We start from the raw sequence: 18,040 nt of genomic DNA on the forward strand, positions 1-18,040 counted from the left end.
ACTAAGAAGATAGTGCGGATTTTAAGGGGCACAGGGCTAGGCGAGAGGGCGCCAGCAGACATGAGAAGAAGCAGGTAGAGAAAGAACACGTGAGGATTTGTTGGTGTGAGATTTATTTCTGTTTATGTAGACTGGTGAGTATAAAGTGTGCAGGAGACAAAACAGTTCATGTGTGCAATTAGCCAGGAGGGAAGTAGTGGATGGAGAAATAATAATAATAGGGGATGGAGAAATAGGATGATAGAGAGAAGTGTGGTTACAGTGAATAAGAGTGTTTAATTGAGTAGGTGCATGGAGAGATTTGTAGAAGTGTATTAGCTAGGGTAGGTAATGTGAAAGTGAGAAGGAACAATTGATCCAAAATGGGCAGGGCACTGGAGGTACTTTACCACCTTCTAGCTGGGGTTAATCGAGTAGGCAGCTTCCGCAGCTCTGACACGATGAGGTCTAGTATGTTGACAGTTGGGTGTAGAGGGTCCAGAAGCCAAACAAAGATGGCAACAGCGATCACACTTTTGCTCAGTGGGCAGATGAAGCAGCAATGATAGTTGAGCTCTGTGAATCCCACAGTTGAACAGAGATAGTAGTCGAGAAGATCCTAAAACAGCCTTGTTGTTTGGCAAGTCAATCCTCAGGGCTACTGTGACCTTTATAAACAGTAATGATTTTTACCAAATGTTCAGGGTCTTTATTCCTTCAAAAAAAAGCTTGCAATTATTTTATAACAAAACAAAAAATAAACAAGACAAAAACAAAAAAACAAAACCACCCTCAGATTACACACTCTGTAGCCATCATATTGTGGCAACATCAGCTTGCTGAAGAGGAAAATAAGGCAAGGAATAACAAATTAAATAAAAATCACTGCAACAAAAAGCATTTCAAACAATTTATGTAAAGTGTGCAGGGGGTAGTCAGTAATGTATTTGTTTATTAAGTAACAAATCCTGAAATTCAAGAAACCAAAACAGTGTTTTCCATTTTCCAAATACCTATTGTTTTTATGGGAAAACAAAACATTGCACAACATTAAAAAATACATATTAAATAATGTATGCAGAAGAATAGGAAGTGCCAGTCACTCAGATGATTTGTTCACTATATTTAGTCTACCACTTAAATTAAAAAATACACTAATTTTAAAACAGTAAACGAACCACCATTTATTTAGCTCTTATATAAATGGACAACAAAAAACAGTGTTGTGTACAGCAATAACTAAATCCAGGCTGTGATATTATGTCTGTGGCATAACAAGAGCGTAAGAGCCAACTTGGCCTTCTTCTCTAAGTTGATGTAAGAGATCTTGTCTATTTCTTTTCCTGCTAACTACCAAGAATCTTTTCTTGCCCTGCCCATAAGACTTGCTCCTAAGACCATATTTTTGAGCAATTTGATGGATGTTTTTTCGTTCCTCATTGGTAAGTTCTCTAGAAAATGTCAGGTCATCCTGGTTATATGAAGCTGCATAGTTCCTTATAATTTGTTCAATGTCTCTTTTAGTGATCCCTTGGACACCCGTCATTAGGCCGAGGCCTTCCCGTTTATACTGCTCCTTTACAGAAATGGGTTCAGCAATTCCCTCTCCTTCTTTGCCCAAGCCTCCACCAGTCCATCCCATCTTTCTTAGGAGCTGGTTTCCAATATTGTCCTCTTTGATTTGCTGTGTGTATGCCTCTTTATTTGACAACCCCCGGATCTGATTTCGAGAAATGGAATCTTCGACAACATCCTTCTTCATATTAACTATAACAGGCGTGGTCTTCTTTAAGATATCCACAGCAGCCTTTGCAACATCATGTTTTACAATTTTCTTAAGGCCAACAGCTTCGGCTACAAACTGATTCTCCAGAAAAACCTTACACTTCCAATTAAATCCAGTGAGTCTCTCATAGGCATATTTTATAGTCACATTGTTAAACTGGGCAGTGTCATTTAGAATACAGACAGGATTTGAAGAGTTATCATAAATCACAATGTCTTTCAATGTGCCTTCGAGACCATAGTCTGTAGGATTGACACAGTTGGTCTTCTGCAATTTAGGCTGCAGACACTTCAGGATTTTGACTGCCTCTTCAGCTGCTACGTGCTTGCTGTTCTTCTTGTTTCCATAACCTTCAGCTATACACTGGTCTTGCACAAATACACTACATCGCCATGTATTGTTGGGCATCATGTCATACTTGTATGCTACTGTCATTTTGTTAAAAGTAGCAGAGTTGTTCAGAATACCTATTGCATCACATGCATTTTCTTTAAGAATAAATTCTGACCATGGCCTGGTTGATGCACCTTGTGTTGACTCAGAACTCTGACCTGGCAAAAGACCTTCACTCACATGACTATCAGTTTGTTTAAGAGCAGGTGGGAATTTATTTCTCTGTGCATCACTTGGGCAAACCACCACGTCCTCACGATACACATGCCCAAACTGTCGATTCACTGTCCCAACATCCACCGTGGGCCTTAGTAAGAGCTTTATGGCCAGTTCAGCAGCTTGATCCCGAGCCCCAATTTTGCTCCATGAATACCCAGTGGCTAAGTAAACATCCTGACATCGGACTTCACAAGCAAAGCCATTAGCAGGGATTTTAAGTTTTGGGAGAGCGCCAGGAGGAACGTCTTTAAGAGGTACATAAATATATTCAGGATTTGTTTTACATGCCTGACTACTACGTGATAACATGTGGGTAAAGTTAATTCGTCTAGAATCAGAGGTCAATTTAGGCTTTAACATTTTCTGTTTCACAATAGCAGAAAGTCGATTAATAAAACCGGACTTATTGGGAAAAAATTTTTGGCGTGCCATATGAGGATTTGTACCACCTTCCTTGTCCTTTCCGAATTTGCCTGGTTTGTTAGGCAGCTTTACAAAGCCAATGCCCTTTCTGCCTTGCTTGTTGATGCCCTTCCACATATCAAGCACATTTGAGCGGAAATTTTTGGACACATCTGAAGGGTGAGATTCAAATTTAGCAGAATAATTCTGTTCTGTTTTGGTCATGAACGTGTCAGAGTCACTCTTGCTATGTTCAGTAGTTATGTGTGCATCATAGATATAGGGAGTGAAACTCAACTCAGTTTCTGCGTTTTCCTCGAGGTCAGAGTGGTCACTTGAAGTAACAAATATGTCAGGGTTCTGCAGCATGTCATAGGGGGTTTGAACAACGCCATGCTGTTTCTGATCACACGTAGATTTTCGTTCTTCAGGTTTTTGAAATTTTTGGTCCTCGATCACTGTACTGACTACAAAATGTACAGGTTCAAAACGTGGCCGTGGACCAAACTTCTGAGGTTGTCTACCTGTTCAAAAGAAATAGAAACATCTAATTATCTTTAGAAGTATTTAAGCCGTTACATATATTGAGGTGACAGAGTTTGGGAATAAGATCATAAACCAACATGTATGCTACATAATCATATAGCCATACATGGATCTTATTAAAATATTTTAGTTATAGAAAGTAAAACGTTTTTTCAATAGAGAAATTGTTAACGTGTTTGTATTATATTTTCACTATCATAATTAACCTAAACTAGGCTTCTATTCCAGAATACAAGTATATAATAAATAGAAATGAAGCGCTCTAGTGTTGCAGCCATGGTGATGGATTGAATATCGCCCCCTAATTCAAAAAGATAAGCTAAAAAAACCATATGGTATTCCACACCCAATGGCGCTACACAGTAACATAGGTTGCAAAATATACAATATGGATATTGAATCCAGGAAGGGGTTTAATCTGGTAAGTGGCTAGGAAAGTCTAGTACTAAAGTTCACTGTAGGCTATAAGAAGTTAGGTTAGCCATAATAAGATGAGTAGTAGCAGGCTTGATGATCTCACTCAATGCATATCTTGTCATATGTATGCACACTTGGAGCAAGTGTTCCAAGGTTTATACCTCTGTGAGAAATGTGAGCAATTGGTCTCTTTGGAAGCCCAGGTAACTGATCTAAAGCAGACCATTGCAACATTGAGAGACATTGCCAACCTGGAGCAGAGTTTACAGCTCACCGTTGATGCGTTATCTGAGCAGGGTGGAGCAGAGACAGAGGAGGATGCACAGGTAGGCAGCTGGGTAACAGTTACTAGGGGTAGCAGAGGGAGTAAGAGGCAGGCCAGTTCTGAGCTAGGCAATCCCAGCAGATTTGCCAGATTGGATGAAGATACTGTGGAAGGCAGTTCAGAATTGGTAGAGTTGGATGACACTGCTTCCTCTAGCAACCAGGGGAATGGTCTCTCCAGCACAGAGGGGACCAAAGTTACTCAGGGACCCAGGCAGATTGTGGTGGTAGGGGATTCAATTATTAGGAAGGTAGATAGGGCAATCTGTTACCGGGACCGTGCATGCCGAACAGTGTGTTGTCTCCCGGGTACTCGGGCTCGGCATATTGCGGATCGGGTGGACAGATTGTTGGGAGGGGCTGGGAATGACCCAGCGGTTTTGGTGCATGTTGGCACCAATGACCGAGTTAGAGGAAGAAGGGGTGTCCTAAAGAATGATTTCAGGGACATAGGTCGCAAACTTAAGGCAAGGACATCCAAGGTAGTATTTTCGGAAATACTACCTGTGCTACGCGCTAGTCCAGGGAGGCAGCGGGAGATTAGGGAGGTTAATGCGTGGCTAAAAGATTGGTGTAAGGAGGGTTTTGGATTCTTAGAGCACTGGGCTGATTTCTCGGTCAGTTGCCATCTTTATTGTCGTGATGGATTGCACCTGAATGAGGAGGGGGCTGCAATGCTAGGGGAGAGGATAGTTAGAAGGTTGGAGGAGATTTTAAACTAGGCTCCTGGGGGGAGGGGCAAGCAAGTATTTATGGGATAGACATTGAGAGTAGTAAGGAGGAATTTAACAAGAGTAAAGGGGATGGAGAGGGGGGAAAGGGAAGCATAGCCGATAAGGAGCGGCCCTTTTTAAAGCAAAAAGAAATACCTAAGGGAGGCAATAGACTTAAGTGTATGCTTGCAAATGCAAGAAGCCTGACAGGTAAAATGGGGGAGTTAGAACTAGTAGCAATGAATGAGCAGTATGATATTATAGGTATTACTGAGACCTGGTGGGATGATACACATGACTGGGCAGTCAACTTGGAAGGCTATTCTCTCTTCAGGAGGGATAGGGTAAATAAAAGGGGAGGAGGAGTATGTCTTTATATTAAGCCAGAATTAAAACCAAGTATTCAGGAAGTTATATACGAGAATATTGGTGATAATATAGAGGCATTGTGGGTGGAAATATCCAGTGGAGGAAAAAGTTCAGAGAAGTTTCTGATAGGTATATGCTATAAACCGCCAGATATTAGTACGATTGAGGAAGCCCAACTTCTACAGCAAATTGAAAAGGCTACACAACTAGGTCAAATTTTAATTATGGGGGATTTTAATTATCCGGACATTGATTGGAGTACTGAGACCTGCGGTACAGCTAGGGGAAATAGGTTTCTGAGCACGCTAAAAGACCATTACATGTCCCAATTAGTAGAGGAACCAACTAGGAACTGGACTTAGTAATAACAATGTAGACGTAATATCAAATATTCAAGTAAAGGAGCACTTGGGAAACAGTGATCATAATATGGTCTCATTTGAAATTAGTTTCCAGAAACAACAGTATAAAGGATCAACTAGGACTTTAAACAGGCAAATTTTAATATGCTAAAGGAGTTTATAAAGAGCATAGACTGGGACAAAGCCTTTGAAGGAAAAAATACGGAAGAAATGTGGGCTGTCTTTAAAATGTTGTTGGAAACACACATATAAAGTTCATTCCTATGGGAAATAAATGTAAAAGAATCAAGTCTAAACCAATGTGGCTAAATAAAAAGGTAAGGGAAGAAATGCAAAGGAAGAAGCGTGCATTTAAATTGTTTAAGTCTGAAGGGTCAGAGGAGTCCTTCCATAGGTACAAGGAATGTAATAAAACATGCAAAAAGGAAATTAGATTGGCTAAATTAGAAAATGAAAGGCACGTTGCAAAAGAAAGTAAGACAAACCCCAAAAAGTTTTTTAAGTATATAAATGGCAAAAGGATTAAAAAAGATAATATAGAACCCCTAAGAAGTGAGATGGGTGAATTGATAAATGATACTAAGGAAAAAGCAGAGATATTAAACACGTTCTTTTCTTAAGTATTTACCAGAGAGGAACAAATGGCAGGAGTAATACATAAAAATGGAAATGAAACCATGCCATTAATTAATACTTTGTTGTCAGAGGAAGAAGTCCAAAGGCGACTGAAGAATATTAAGATAAATAAAGCTCCAGGTCCAGATGGCATACACCCAAGGGTCCTTATGGAATTAAACTCGGAAATAGCTAGACCGCTATTCTTAATTTTCAGAGATTCAATCTCATCAGGCTCAGTACCAAGGGATTGGCGAATAGCAGATGTGGTGCCGTTGTTTAAAAAGGGGACGAGATCACAACCAGAGAATTATAGACCTGTAAGCCTGACATCAATAGTGGGGAAACTACTGGAAGGTATTTTAAGGGACAGTATTCAGGATTACTTGGTACGCAATAAAATTATTAGTGGGAATCAACATGGATTTGTGAGGGATAGGTCATGTCAAACTAATCTAATTAGTTTCTACGAGGAAGTTAGTGGGAACTTAGACCAGGGCAGGACAGTAGATGTGGTCTACTTAGATTTTTCAAAGGCCTTTGATACAGTGCCACACAAGAGGTTGGTTTACAAAATAAGGGAACTGGGTCTAGAAATCAAAATTTGTACTTGGATCGAAAACTGGTTAGAGAATAGGGAACAGAGAGTTGTGATAAATGGAACATTTTCTAATTGGTCAAAGGTCTTAAGTGGAGTACCTCAAGGTTCCGTGCTGGGACCACTCCTTTTTAATATATTTATTAATGACCTTGGTGATGGTTTAGAAAGTAAAGTTTCTATTTTTGCAGATGACACTAAACTCTGTAAGGTAATAAAATCAGAGCAAGATGTAGCTTCTCTGCAGAGGGACTTAAATAAACTGGAGGATTGGGCGGCTAAATGGAATATAAGGTTTAACACAGATAAATGTAAGGTTATGCATTCAGGGATCAAAAACAAGAACGCAATCTATAAATTAAATGGAATTAATTTGGGAGAATCTATAATGGAAAAGGATTTGGGAGTGCTCGTAGATAGTAGACTTAGCAATAGTGCTCAATGTCAAGCAGCAGCTGCAAGGGCAAACAAAGTATTGGCATGCATAAAAAGGGGCATAGATGCAAGGGAAGACAGTGTAATTTTGCCACTGTATAAATCGTTGGTAAGACCTCATCTTGAATATGCAGTACAGTTCTGGGCACCACTCTATAAAAAAGATAATTTGGAACTAGAAAGGGTTCAGAGAAGGGCGACAAAATTGATAAAGGGTATGGAGTCATTAAGTTATGAGGAAAGGTTAGCCAGTTTAGGCATGTTTACTTTAGAAAAGAGGCGTCTAAGGGGAGATATGATTACTATGTACAAATACATTAGGGGTCAATACAGAGAGCTTTCATGGGAACTTTTTACCCCAAGGACCATACACAGGACACGTGGTCATCCCCTAAGGTTAGAGGAGAGGAAATTTCACAACCAGCAAAGGAAGGGGTTCTTTACAGTAAGGGCAGTCAAGATATGGAATTCATTGCCAGGGAAGGTTGTGATGGCAGATTCAATAGATATGTTTAAGAAAGGGTTAGACAAATTTTTAGCTGAAAGGTGTATCCAGGGATACGACCGTTAATTTAAAATAAAGGATAGTAGTGGATATAGGGTAAAAATTGGATTGCAATATTGAGTCTGGGGGGATTTTCAAAATTGAAACAGATGGGCAGTTGCCTACTCTGGATTAATTTCAAATATAAGTGCAGGATCGCAGGAGATCCAAAATAGGTTGAACTTGATGGACTGGTGTCTTTTTTCAACCTCATCAACTATGTTACTATGTTTCAAAATTATCCATACAATATAGTTCAAAGTGTTTTTCACAATATGTATTCAAGTTGATAAACTCATTCAGTGTCCATATTCATAAAGTTGACATATGAAAGAAAGAGGGAAAGACACATCCCATAGTGCATCTTTCATAACATTTATTGTAAATAAAAACAATGAATAAAAACATCCAAAAATGTATTCTATATCCTGAAAGAATAGATAATGGCTGCCTACCAGAAAAGACCAATGTTCTGCATATAAAATATGGGTCTGATGTGCTGAAGATGTGGCCTCCGATGCAAGAACCGAGTGCATAGAATTGGGGCTTCCTCCAATTGCAAAAGAGTATCTTTCAGCGGCTATGGTGCCAAGATTTGTCCAGCCCTGGCATACCATGTAGAATGGGTAATGAATTATCACTTTTTTGCTCTCCATGTGTAGATTGTTCCAGCTTGTAACTGACGTTTTACAAAACACAATGTTTTACTTGACATTTGAGGCGATTTTAGATCTTTCCCCCTTTTTAGACTAGCCAGGTGAGGTGTGAACGAGGACAGTGTCAGTGCAAGAAGATGGCAAGTCATCCATTGAAATGCAGCAACAACCTCCCACTGTTCACCAACTACATCTAAAACTTCTACAGTCTGTCAGCCTGGAAGAAGAATGAAATGCAGTAGGTATATACTGAGCCGTATGAGGGGTGTGAGAGGGGGTGCACTGATCTGAAACGGTTTGTAGTTCTCCTTTAAGTTTACATTTGCTTTACCATACACCTAAACCTGCTATTCTCAATGCAGACTTACCAGCATCTGAAGTGGCTTTCCTTTTTGTTGCCTTGGCACCAGGAACAAGCTCATATGATGGCATCTCACCTACATCAATTCCTTCAGCCATCTGGTGAACCTTCTGTGTGAGCTGCTCCCCATACCTAGGAGCACAAAAATAAACCTGAAGTCATTCTATGCCTTAAACAATCTGAAACCAGACAATAAAAGGTGGACAGTTCCATCAATATATTTTGGTTTAAAATTAGGCTATTTATCCTGGCTGTACATAGTACGACAGTACTATGTACAGCAGTACGACAGTTTAATTTCCTTTACCGTCACCCATTTACAGTATACACATAATCTAAAAAAAAAAAAAAAAGGCAATATAAAGCAGATTTTAGTTAAAATTATTATTTTGTTGCATTTGGCTAGAGTTGTACTGATCTCTTATACCATAGCTTGTATGAACAAGCTGACATTATCAAACCTTGACATGGACATATCCCACCTAACATTTCTATAAAGTTACAATAATAAAAAACAAACAAAAAAAACAAAAAACAAAACACCTTTTCCAATCTCCATATTTATAAAAAAAAAAAAATGCTGACCAGTATTACAGTGGGGGAAAAACTGATCCTGCTTCTGCAACGAAAGAGTAGCTCCTGCTTATACAGTGCCTCCGGAAAGTATTCACAGCACTTCACTTTTTCCACATTTTGTTATGTTACAGCCTTATTCCAAAATGGAATAAATTCCCTTTTTCCCCTCAAAATTCTACACACAATACCCCATAATGACAACGTGAAAAAATAAAAAACTAAGAAATCACATGTACATAAATATTCACAGCCTTTGCTTAATACTTTGTTGATGCACCTTTGGCAGCAATTACAGCCTCAATTATTTTTGAATATGACACCACAAGCTTGGCACACCTGTCTTTGGGCAGTTTCGCCCATTCCTCTTTGCAGCACCTCTCAAGCTCCATCAGGTTGGATGGGAAGCGTCGGTGCACAGCCATTTTCAGATCTCTCCAGAGATGTTCAATCGGATTCAAGTCTGGGCTTTGGCTGAGCCACTCACTCAAGGACATTCACAGTTGTCCTAAAGCCACCCCTTTGATATCTTGGCTGTGTGCTTAGGGTCATTGTCCTGCTTAAAGATGAACCGTCGCCCCAGTCTGAAGCCAAGAGCGCTCTGGAGCAGGTTTTCATCCAGGATGTCTCTGTACATTGCTGCATTCATCTTTCCCTCTATCCTGACTAGTTTCCCAGTTCCTGCTGCTGAAAAACATCCCCACAGCATGATGCTGCCACCACCACGCTTCACTGTAGGGATGCTATTGGCCTGGTGATGAGCGGTGCCTGGTTTCCTCCAAACATGACGCCTGGCATTCATGCCCAAAAATTCAGTCTTTGTCTCATCAGAATGGAGAATTTTGTTTCTCATGGTCCGAGAGTCCTTCAGGTGCATTTTGACAAACTTCAGGCGGCCTGCCATGTGCTTTTTACTAAGGAGTGGCTTCCGTCTGGCCACTCTAACATAGAGGCCTGATTGGGGGATTTCCACAGAGATGGTTGTCCCCTTGGAAAGTTCTCCTCTCTCAACAGAGGAATGCTGTAGCTCAGACAGAGTGACAATTGGGTTCTTGGTCACCTCCCTGACTAGGGCCCTTCTCCCCCAATGCTGAGTTTAGGCGGCTGGCCAGCTCTAGGAAGAGTCCTGGTGGTTCCGAACTTCTTACATTTAGGAATGATGGAGGCCACTGTGCTCATTGGGACCTTCAAAGAAGCAGATATTTTTCTGTACCTTCCCGATATTTGTGCCTCGAGACAATCCTGTCTCGGAGGTCTACAGACAATTCCTTTGACTTCAAGCTTGGTTTGTGCTCTGACATGCACTGTCAAGTGTGGGACCTTATATAGACAGGTGTGTGCCTTTGCAAATCATGTCCAATCAACTGAATTTACCACAGGTGGACTCCAATTAAGCTGTAGGGACATCTCAAGGATGATCAGTGGAAACAGGATGCACCTGAGCTCAATTTTGAGCTTCATGGCAAAGGCTGTGAATATTTATGTACATGTGATTTCTTACTTTCTTATTTTTAATAAATTTGCAAAAATCTCAAACTTTTTCACGTTGTCATTATGGGGTATTGTGTGCAGAATTTTGATGAAAAAGAGGAATTTATTCAATTTTGGAATAAGGCTGTAACATAACAAAATGTGGAAAAAGTGAAGTGCTGTGAATACTTTCCGGATGCACTGTACATGCTGGTTCCACTGCCTTAATAGGACAAGCACAAATAAATAAAAACTTGTGGATTGTGCCTAGGGGGGCAGAGATGTACATAATAAATAAGTGCCTAATAATAAGGCAGCACGGTGGCGTAGTGGCTAGCACTTCTGCCTAACAGCACTGGAGTCATTAGTTCAATTCCTGACCATGGCCTTATCTGTGTGGAGTTTGTATGTTCTCCCCGTGTTTGCGTGGGTTTCCTCCGGGTGCTCCGGTTTCCTCCCACACTCCAAAAACATACTGGTAGATTAATTGGCTGCTAACAAATTGACCCTAGCGTGTGTGTGTGTGTGTAAGGGAATTTAGACTGTAGGTCCCAATAGGGCAGGGACTGATGTGAGTGATTTCTCTGTACAGCGCTGCGGAATTAGTGGCGCTACATAAATAAATGGTAATAATAATAATAAGTGCTTGTGCAACAAGATTTGTTCAAATGTGATTGGATTTGATAATGAGCGATGATGGCTATATTCCTGCCTGTACAATTCCTCAAGCTGAACTAAAGCATAAAGTACAGTTTCTAATACAGTATTAAAGAAATATTTCCCCATGTAGGCAGACAGCTCAGGGTACAGACGTCCAGCTCTACCCATAAACTCATGCAAATGCCCACCTCCGGTGAGAATACAACCTGTAAGCACCCCTGCTAGGCAGAGAAATGCTGTGTTCTGCATGCTCCGATTCAGCTGCTGGAAGGACCAAAAGCTTGCACCCTGACCTGTCCCTGTTCCCATCCTCCAAATCCCTGGAGTAGCATTTAGTGTGTGCTGTTTCAGCATCTCTCATACATTCATTGTCTGTAAGAGATATAAGATGCTGTGGGTGCAATGCACTTATCTAGTTAATTTAGTGTCCCTCTCTGCTGGTCTGCCTGCTTAGGAATTATGTGAGCTTTAAGGAGTCTCAGCTGCTGGCTCATAGCATCTTCATTGAGATCACACAAGCTTTCTAAAGGCAGAGAGGGAAATGGACTGCTTGTAGCCCAGCCAACACGGAGTTAATAGTGGACATAATCGGCTTTAGTGTTGGAGAAACAATGATGTCCTAGGTTGGCAAAAAACAGTTATAGAAATTGTATAGAAGGAGGTAAGGAGAATGCAAGCTTGCCATGGAGAAATCATCTTTTCTTGTCTCCGCACATACATAGAACCAAGAGAGATGTACATCTATGACGCTAACCACACACACACACAGAACCGGGACACACATACACCTATAACACTAGCCACGCACACACAGAACCAGGAGACACATACATCTATGACACTAGACACACACAACCAGGAAACACAGATCTATGGCACTAGCCCCCCACACACACACACACACAGAGAACCAGGAGACACATACATCTATGACACTAGCCACACACACAGAACCAGAAGACACATACATCTATGACACTAGCCACGCACACAGAACCAGGAGACACATAGATCAATGACACTAGCCACGCACACAGAACCAGGAGACACATACATCTATGACACAAGCCACACACACAGAACCAGGAGACACATACATCTATGACACAAGCCACACACACAGAACCAGGAGACACATACATCTATGACACAAGCCACACACACAGAACCAGGAGACACATACATCTATGACACTAGCCACACACTCACACACAGAACCAGAAGACATATATCTATGACACTAGCCACACACACAGAACCAGAAGACACATACATCTATGACACTAGCCACGCACACAGAACCAGGAGACACATAGATCTATGACACTAGCCACGCACACAGAACCAGGAGACACATACATCTATGACACAAGCCACACACACAGAACCAGGAGACACATACATCTATGACACTAGCCACACACACAGAACCAGGAGAGATGTACATCTATGACATTGGCCAGACACACACAGAACCAGGAGACGCATAGATCTATGAAACTAGCCACACACTCACACACAGAACCAGGAGACACATAGATCTATGACACTAGCCACACACACACACAACCAGGAGACACATAGATCTATGACACTAGCCACACACACACACAACCAGGAGACACATAGATCTATGACACTAGCCACACACACACACACACACACACACACACACGAGACACATAGATCTATGACACTAGCCACATACACGCACAGAACCAGGAGACACATACATCTATGACACTAGCCACACACACACAGAACCAGAAGACATATCTATGACACTAGCCACACACACACACAACCAGGAGACACATACATCTATGACACTAGCCACACACACACACACACACACAGAACCAGAAGACATATATCTATGACACTAGCCACACACACAACCAGGAGACACATACATCTATGACACTAGCCACACACACACACACACACAACCAGGAGACACATACATCTATGACACTAGCCACACACACAGAACCAGAAGACACATACATCTATGACACTAGCCACGCACACAGAACCAGGAGACGCATAGATCTATGAAACTAGCCACACACACAGAACCAGGAGACGCATAGATCTATGAAACTAGCCACACACACAGAACCAGGAGAGATGTACATCTATGACATTGGCCAGACACACACAGAACCAGGAGAGATGTACATCTATGACATTGGCCAGACACACACAGAACCAGGAGACGCATAGATCTATGAAACTAGCCACACACTCACACACAACCAGGAGACACATAGATCTATGACACTAGCCCCCCCCCCCCCCACACCCCACACACACAGAACCAGGAGACACATAGATCTATGAAACTAGCCACACACTCACACACAGAACCAGGAGACACATAGATCTATGACACTAGCCACACACACACAGGAGACACATAGATCTATGACACTAGCCACACACACAGAACCAGGAGACACATAGATCTAGGACACTAGCCACACACACAGAACCAGGAGACACATAGATCTATGACACTAGCCACACACACACACAGAACCAGGAGAGATGTACATCTATGACATTGGCCAGACACACATAGAACCAGGAGACGCATACATCTATGACACTAGCCACACACACACACACAGAACCAGGAGAGATGTACATCTATGACATTGGCTGGACACACACACACACACAGGAGACACATAGATCTATGACACTAGCCACACACACACACATACATCTATGACACTAGCCACACACACAGAACCAGGAGAACACAGAACATACATCTATGACACTAGCCACACACACAGAACCAGGAGAGATGTACATCTATGACATTGGCTGGACACCCACACACAACCAGGAGACACATAGATCTATGACACTAGCCACACACACACAACCAGGAGACACATAGATCTATGACACTAGCCACACACACACACACAACCAGGAGACACATAGATCTATGACACTAGCCACACACACACACAACCAGGAGACACATAGATGTATGACACTAGCCATACACACAGAACCAGAAGACACATAGATCTATGACACTAGCCACACACAACCAGGAGACACATAGATCTATGACACTAGCCACACACACACACAACCAGGAGACACATAGATCTATGACACTAGCCACACACACACACAACCAGGAGACACATAGATCTATGACACTAGCCACACACACACAACCAGGAGACACATAGATCTATGACACTAGCCACACACACACAACCAGGAGACACATAGATCTATGACACTAGCCACACACACACACAACCAGGAGACACATAGATCTATGACACTAGCCACACACAACCAGGAGACACATAGATCTATGACACTAGCCACACACACACACAACCAGGAGACACATAGATCTATGACACTAGCCACACACACACACACAACCAGGAGACACATAGATCTATGACACTAGCCACACACACACACACACACACACACACACGAGACACATAGATCTATGACACTAGCCACATACACGCACAGAACCAGGAGACACATACATCTATGACACTAGCCACATACACACACACGAGACACATAGATCTATGACACTAGCCCCACACACACACACAACCAGGAGACACATAGATCTATGACACTAGCCACACACACACACAACCAGGAGACACATAGATGTATGACACTAGCCATACACACAGAACCAGAAGACACATAGATCTATGACACTAGCCACACACAACCAGGAGACACATAGATCTATGACACTAGCCACATACACGCACAGAACCAGGAGACACATACATCTATGACACACACACACACACAACCAGGAGACACATAGATCTATGACACTAGCCACACACACACAACCAGGAGACACATAGATCTATGACACTAGCCACACACACACAACCAGGAGACACATAGATCTATGACACTAGCCACACACAACCAGGAGACACATAGATCTATGACACTAGCCACACACACACACACACACACACAACCAGGAGACACATAGATCTATGACACTAGCCACACACACAACCAGGAGACATATAGATCTATGACACTAGCCACACACACACACACACAACCAGGAGACACATAGATCTATGACACTAGCCACACACAGAACCTGGAGAGATGTACATCTATGACATTGGCCACACACAACCAGGAGACACATACATCTATGACACTAGCCACACACACACACCCAGGAGAGATGTACATCTATGACATTGGCCACACACAACCAGGAGACACATACATCTATGACACTAGCCACACACACACACACACACACACCCAGGAGAGATGTACATCTATGACATTGGCCACATCATCATCATCATTTATTTATATAGCGCCACTAATTCCGCAGCGCTGTACAGAGAACTCATTCACATCAGTCCCTGCTCCATTGGAGCTTACAGTCTAAATTCCCTAATATAGACACACTCACACAAAGACAGACAGAGAGGGAGACACTAGGGTCAATTTTTGATTGCAGCCAATTAACCTACCAGTATGTTTTTGGAGTGTGGGAGGAAACCGGAGCACCCGGAGGAAACCCACACAAACACAGGGAGAACATACAAACTCCACACAGATAAGGCCATGGTTGGGAATCGAACTCATGACCCCAGTGCTGTGAGGCAGACGTGCTAACCACCAGGCCACTGTGCTGCCCTACACACACACACAACCAGGAGAAATGTATATACATGACATGCACCACACACACACTGCTGTTGCACTCACCGGTTCCCTATGAAGACAATGTTGCTCCATACAATGGACAGGGCGCAGAGCTGGTCCGCCTTGCGGCCGGGGTACAGATGCATATAGCGGGCCAGGAACTGTCTGCGGGCAGCCCATTGCTTCTCATTCTCGTGGTACTGACGGAAATCCTCCACTGACGCCGTCCTCCCCTCGCCGCGGCCACAATGATCCAGCGAGGCCATCATCTGCCGGGGTACGTGATCCGCAGCACAACGGAAGGACGCCGGGAACATACGGGTGATGGCCTTCAGCTACTGCCCAGCGCGTCACTCGTCTCATGCGGGGCTGTGCACAGACCATAGAGATGGAGAGAGGATATAGAGCGTCTGACCAGAACCATAGAATAAAGCCTATGTTGCTTTATAATACATCTAGCGACCCCTGGTGTACTTACACTTAGTCGAGAAAAATCATCGTGACAGCGCCTAGATGAGCGATTCTCACTGCGGCCACTAACGTAGAAAAGTGCCGAGCCCTCTGGATCAGTGATATCGTGCAGTTTATAGTCCTACGCTTCATTTCCAGCCCCTCGCCCGGATTAATTACCCGTCCACACATAGCTGTCAGAGGCACAAACCCCTGAACAACTGCAGCCGCTGCCTGTTCTTTCTTTTAGCCTGTACCTCCTGTAATCACTATACCTCCCCAGTGCCATCTTAACAACATTATGGGCCCCCGGGCAAAGTAATGCACTTGGGCCCCTACCTAAATAAAAAAAAATGACAATTATCAATAAAATTAAGTTTATATTTATTGGTACCCAGTGGCGGATCCAGGAGTGGTGGTGGTGGTGGTGGTGCGATGTGCAGGTCCGTTCGGCAGTGACAGGTAGGGACATTGTGCTGCCAGGGCAATCTTTTCCATTGGGCACGATGGGCAGGTGCCGGGGGGCCCCACAGGCAAGGGGGCCCCATAGGCAGGGCTCTTAATTAGAATAAATAATCCTGCAAAAGAAAAAACCTGCAAAAAAAAAACCTTCAAGGGTCAGTGAGTAAGTACATCTATCTATCTCTATATATCTATATCTATATCACTCTCTATATATATAAATATGTAGGGGCCCCGGTGTACTGCTTTGCCCGGGGGTCCATAATGTTGTTAAGATGGCCCTGTGTGCTGCCCGGCTGCTCTGATTGTGTTTAAAATAAAATCAGAGCAGCTGGGCAGCACATCGTCACTGCCGAACGGATCTGCACATAGCGTGCAGCCTCAGAAGTCAGAAAGGGGGCGGGGCCTAAATCGCCCCCCCTAGATCGCCTGGGGTACAACCATTTTCTAGATCCGCCCCTGTTGGTACTTGCAAAAGAAATCAGTTTTTAAACATTAAAAAACATGCTGTAGAGCTGTGCCTTGATACATGGTTGAATAGATTTTTCTTCTATTGGGTCCTGCCTATGGGCCCCTATGATCGTGGGGCCCCTGGGCAACTGCCCAGGGGGAAAGACAGCCCTGTACCTCTTTTTCATTTGGGTCAGGAAGCGTGGCCACACCAGGGGATTTGGAAGTAGCAACATAGTATCCATTCACAAATGGTCTGCATAGCAACAGTACATAGGACATGCCTCCCAACTGTCTGACCAACTAGACAAAAATCGGGACAGTTGGGAATGGGGGGTATACACCACTCCTCTTGCCCCTGTACCATGCTCTTTCCAGTAGTTATTCCTCTCCCTGTATTGTCCTATCTCTGGTATAGTCTGACTTCCTCTCCATGTACTTTCCTCCAGTGGTGTAACTAGACATTTGTGGGCCCCATAGGACAAGGGCCCATACCTCCCAATGGTGAATAACTCACTTATACACATATTTCCCAACTGTCCCGATTTTGGT

General features: G+C 42.9%; 1 protein-coding gene across 1 annotated transcript; it reads right to left on the minus strand.

The window, feature by feature from the left end:
• Positions 1-875: 875 nt before the first annotated feature.
• NKRF (NFKB repressing factor) lies at positions 876-16,516 on the minus strand. The gene is made up of 3 exons (XM_075184289.1): positions 16,190-16,516; positions 8,727-8,851; positions 876-3,303 (listed from the first exon to the last, which is right to left on the minus strand). Exons 1-3 carry the CDS (start codon positions 16,441-16,443, stop codon positions 1,238-1,240), a joined length of 2,445 nt encoding a protein of 814 aa, XP_075040390.1. The 5' UTR covers positions 16,444-16,516; the 3' UTR covers positions 876-1,237.
• Positions 16,517-18,040: the final 1,524 nt, after the last annotated feature.

Source organism: Mixophyes fleayi, chromosome 9 (genome assembly GCF_038048845.1).
Source record: "Mixophyes fleayi isolate aMixFle1 chromosome 9, aMixFle1.hap1, whole genome shotgun sequence".
Lineage (NCBI taxonomy): Eukaryota > Metazoa > Chordata > Amphibia > Anura > Limnodynastidae > Mixophyes > Mixophyes fleayi.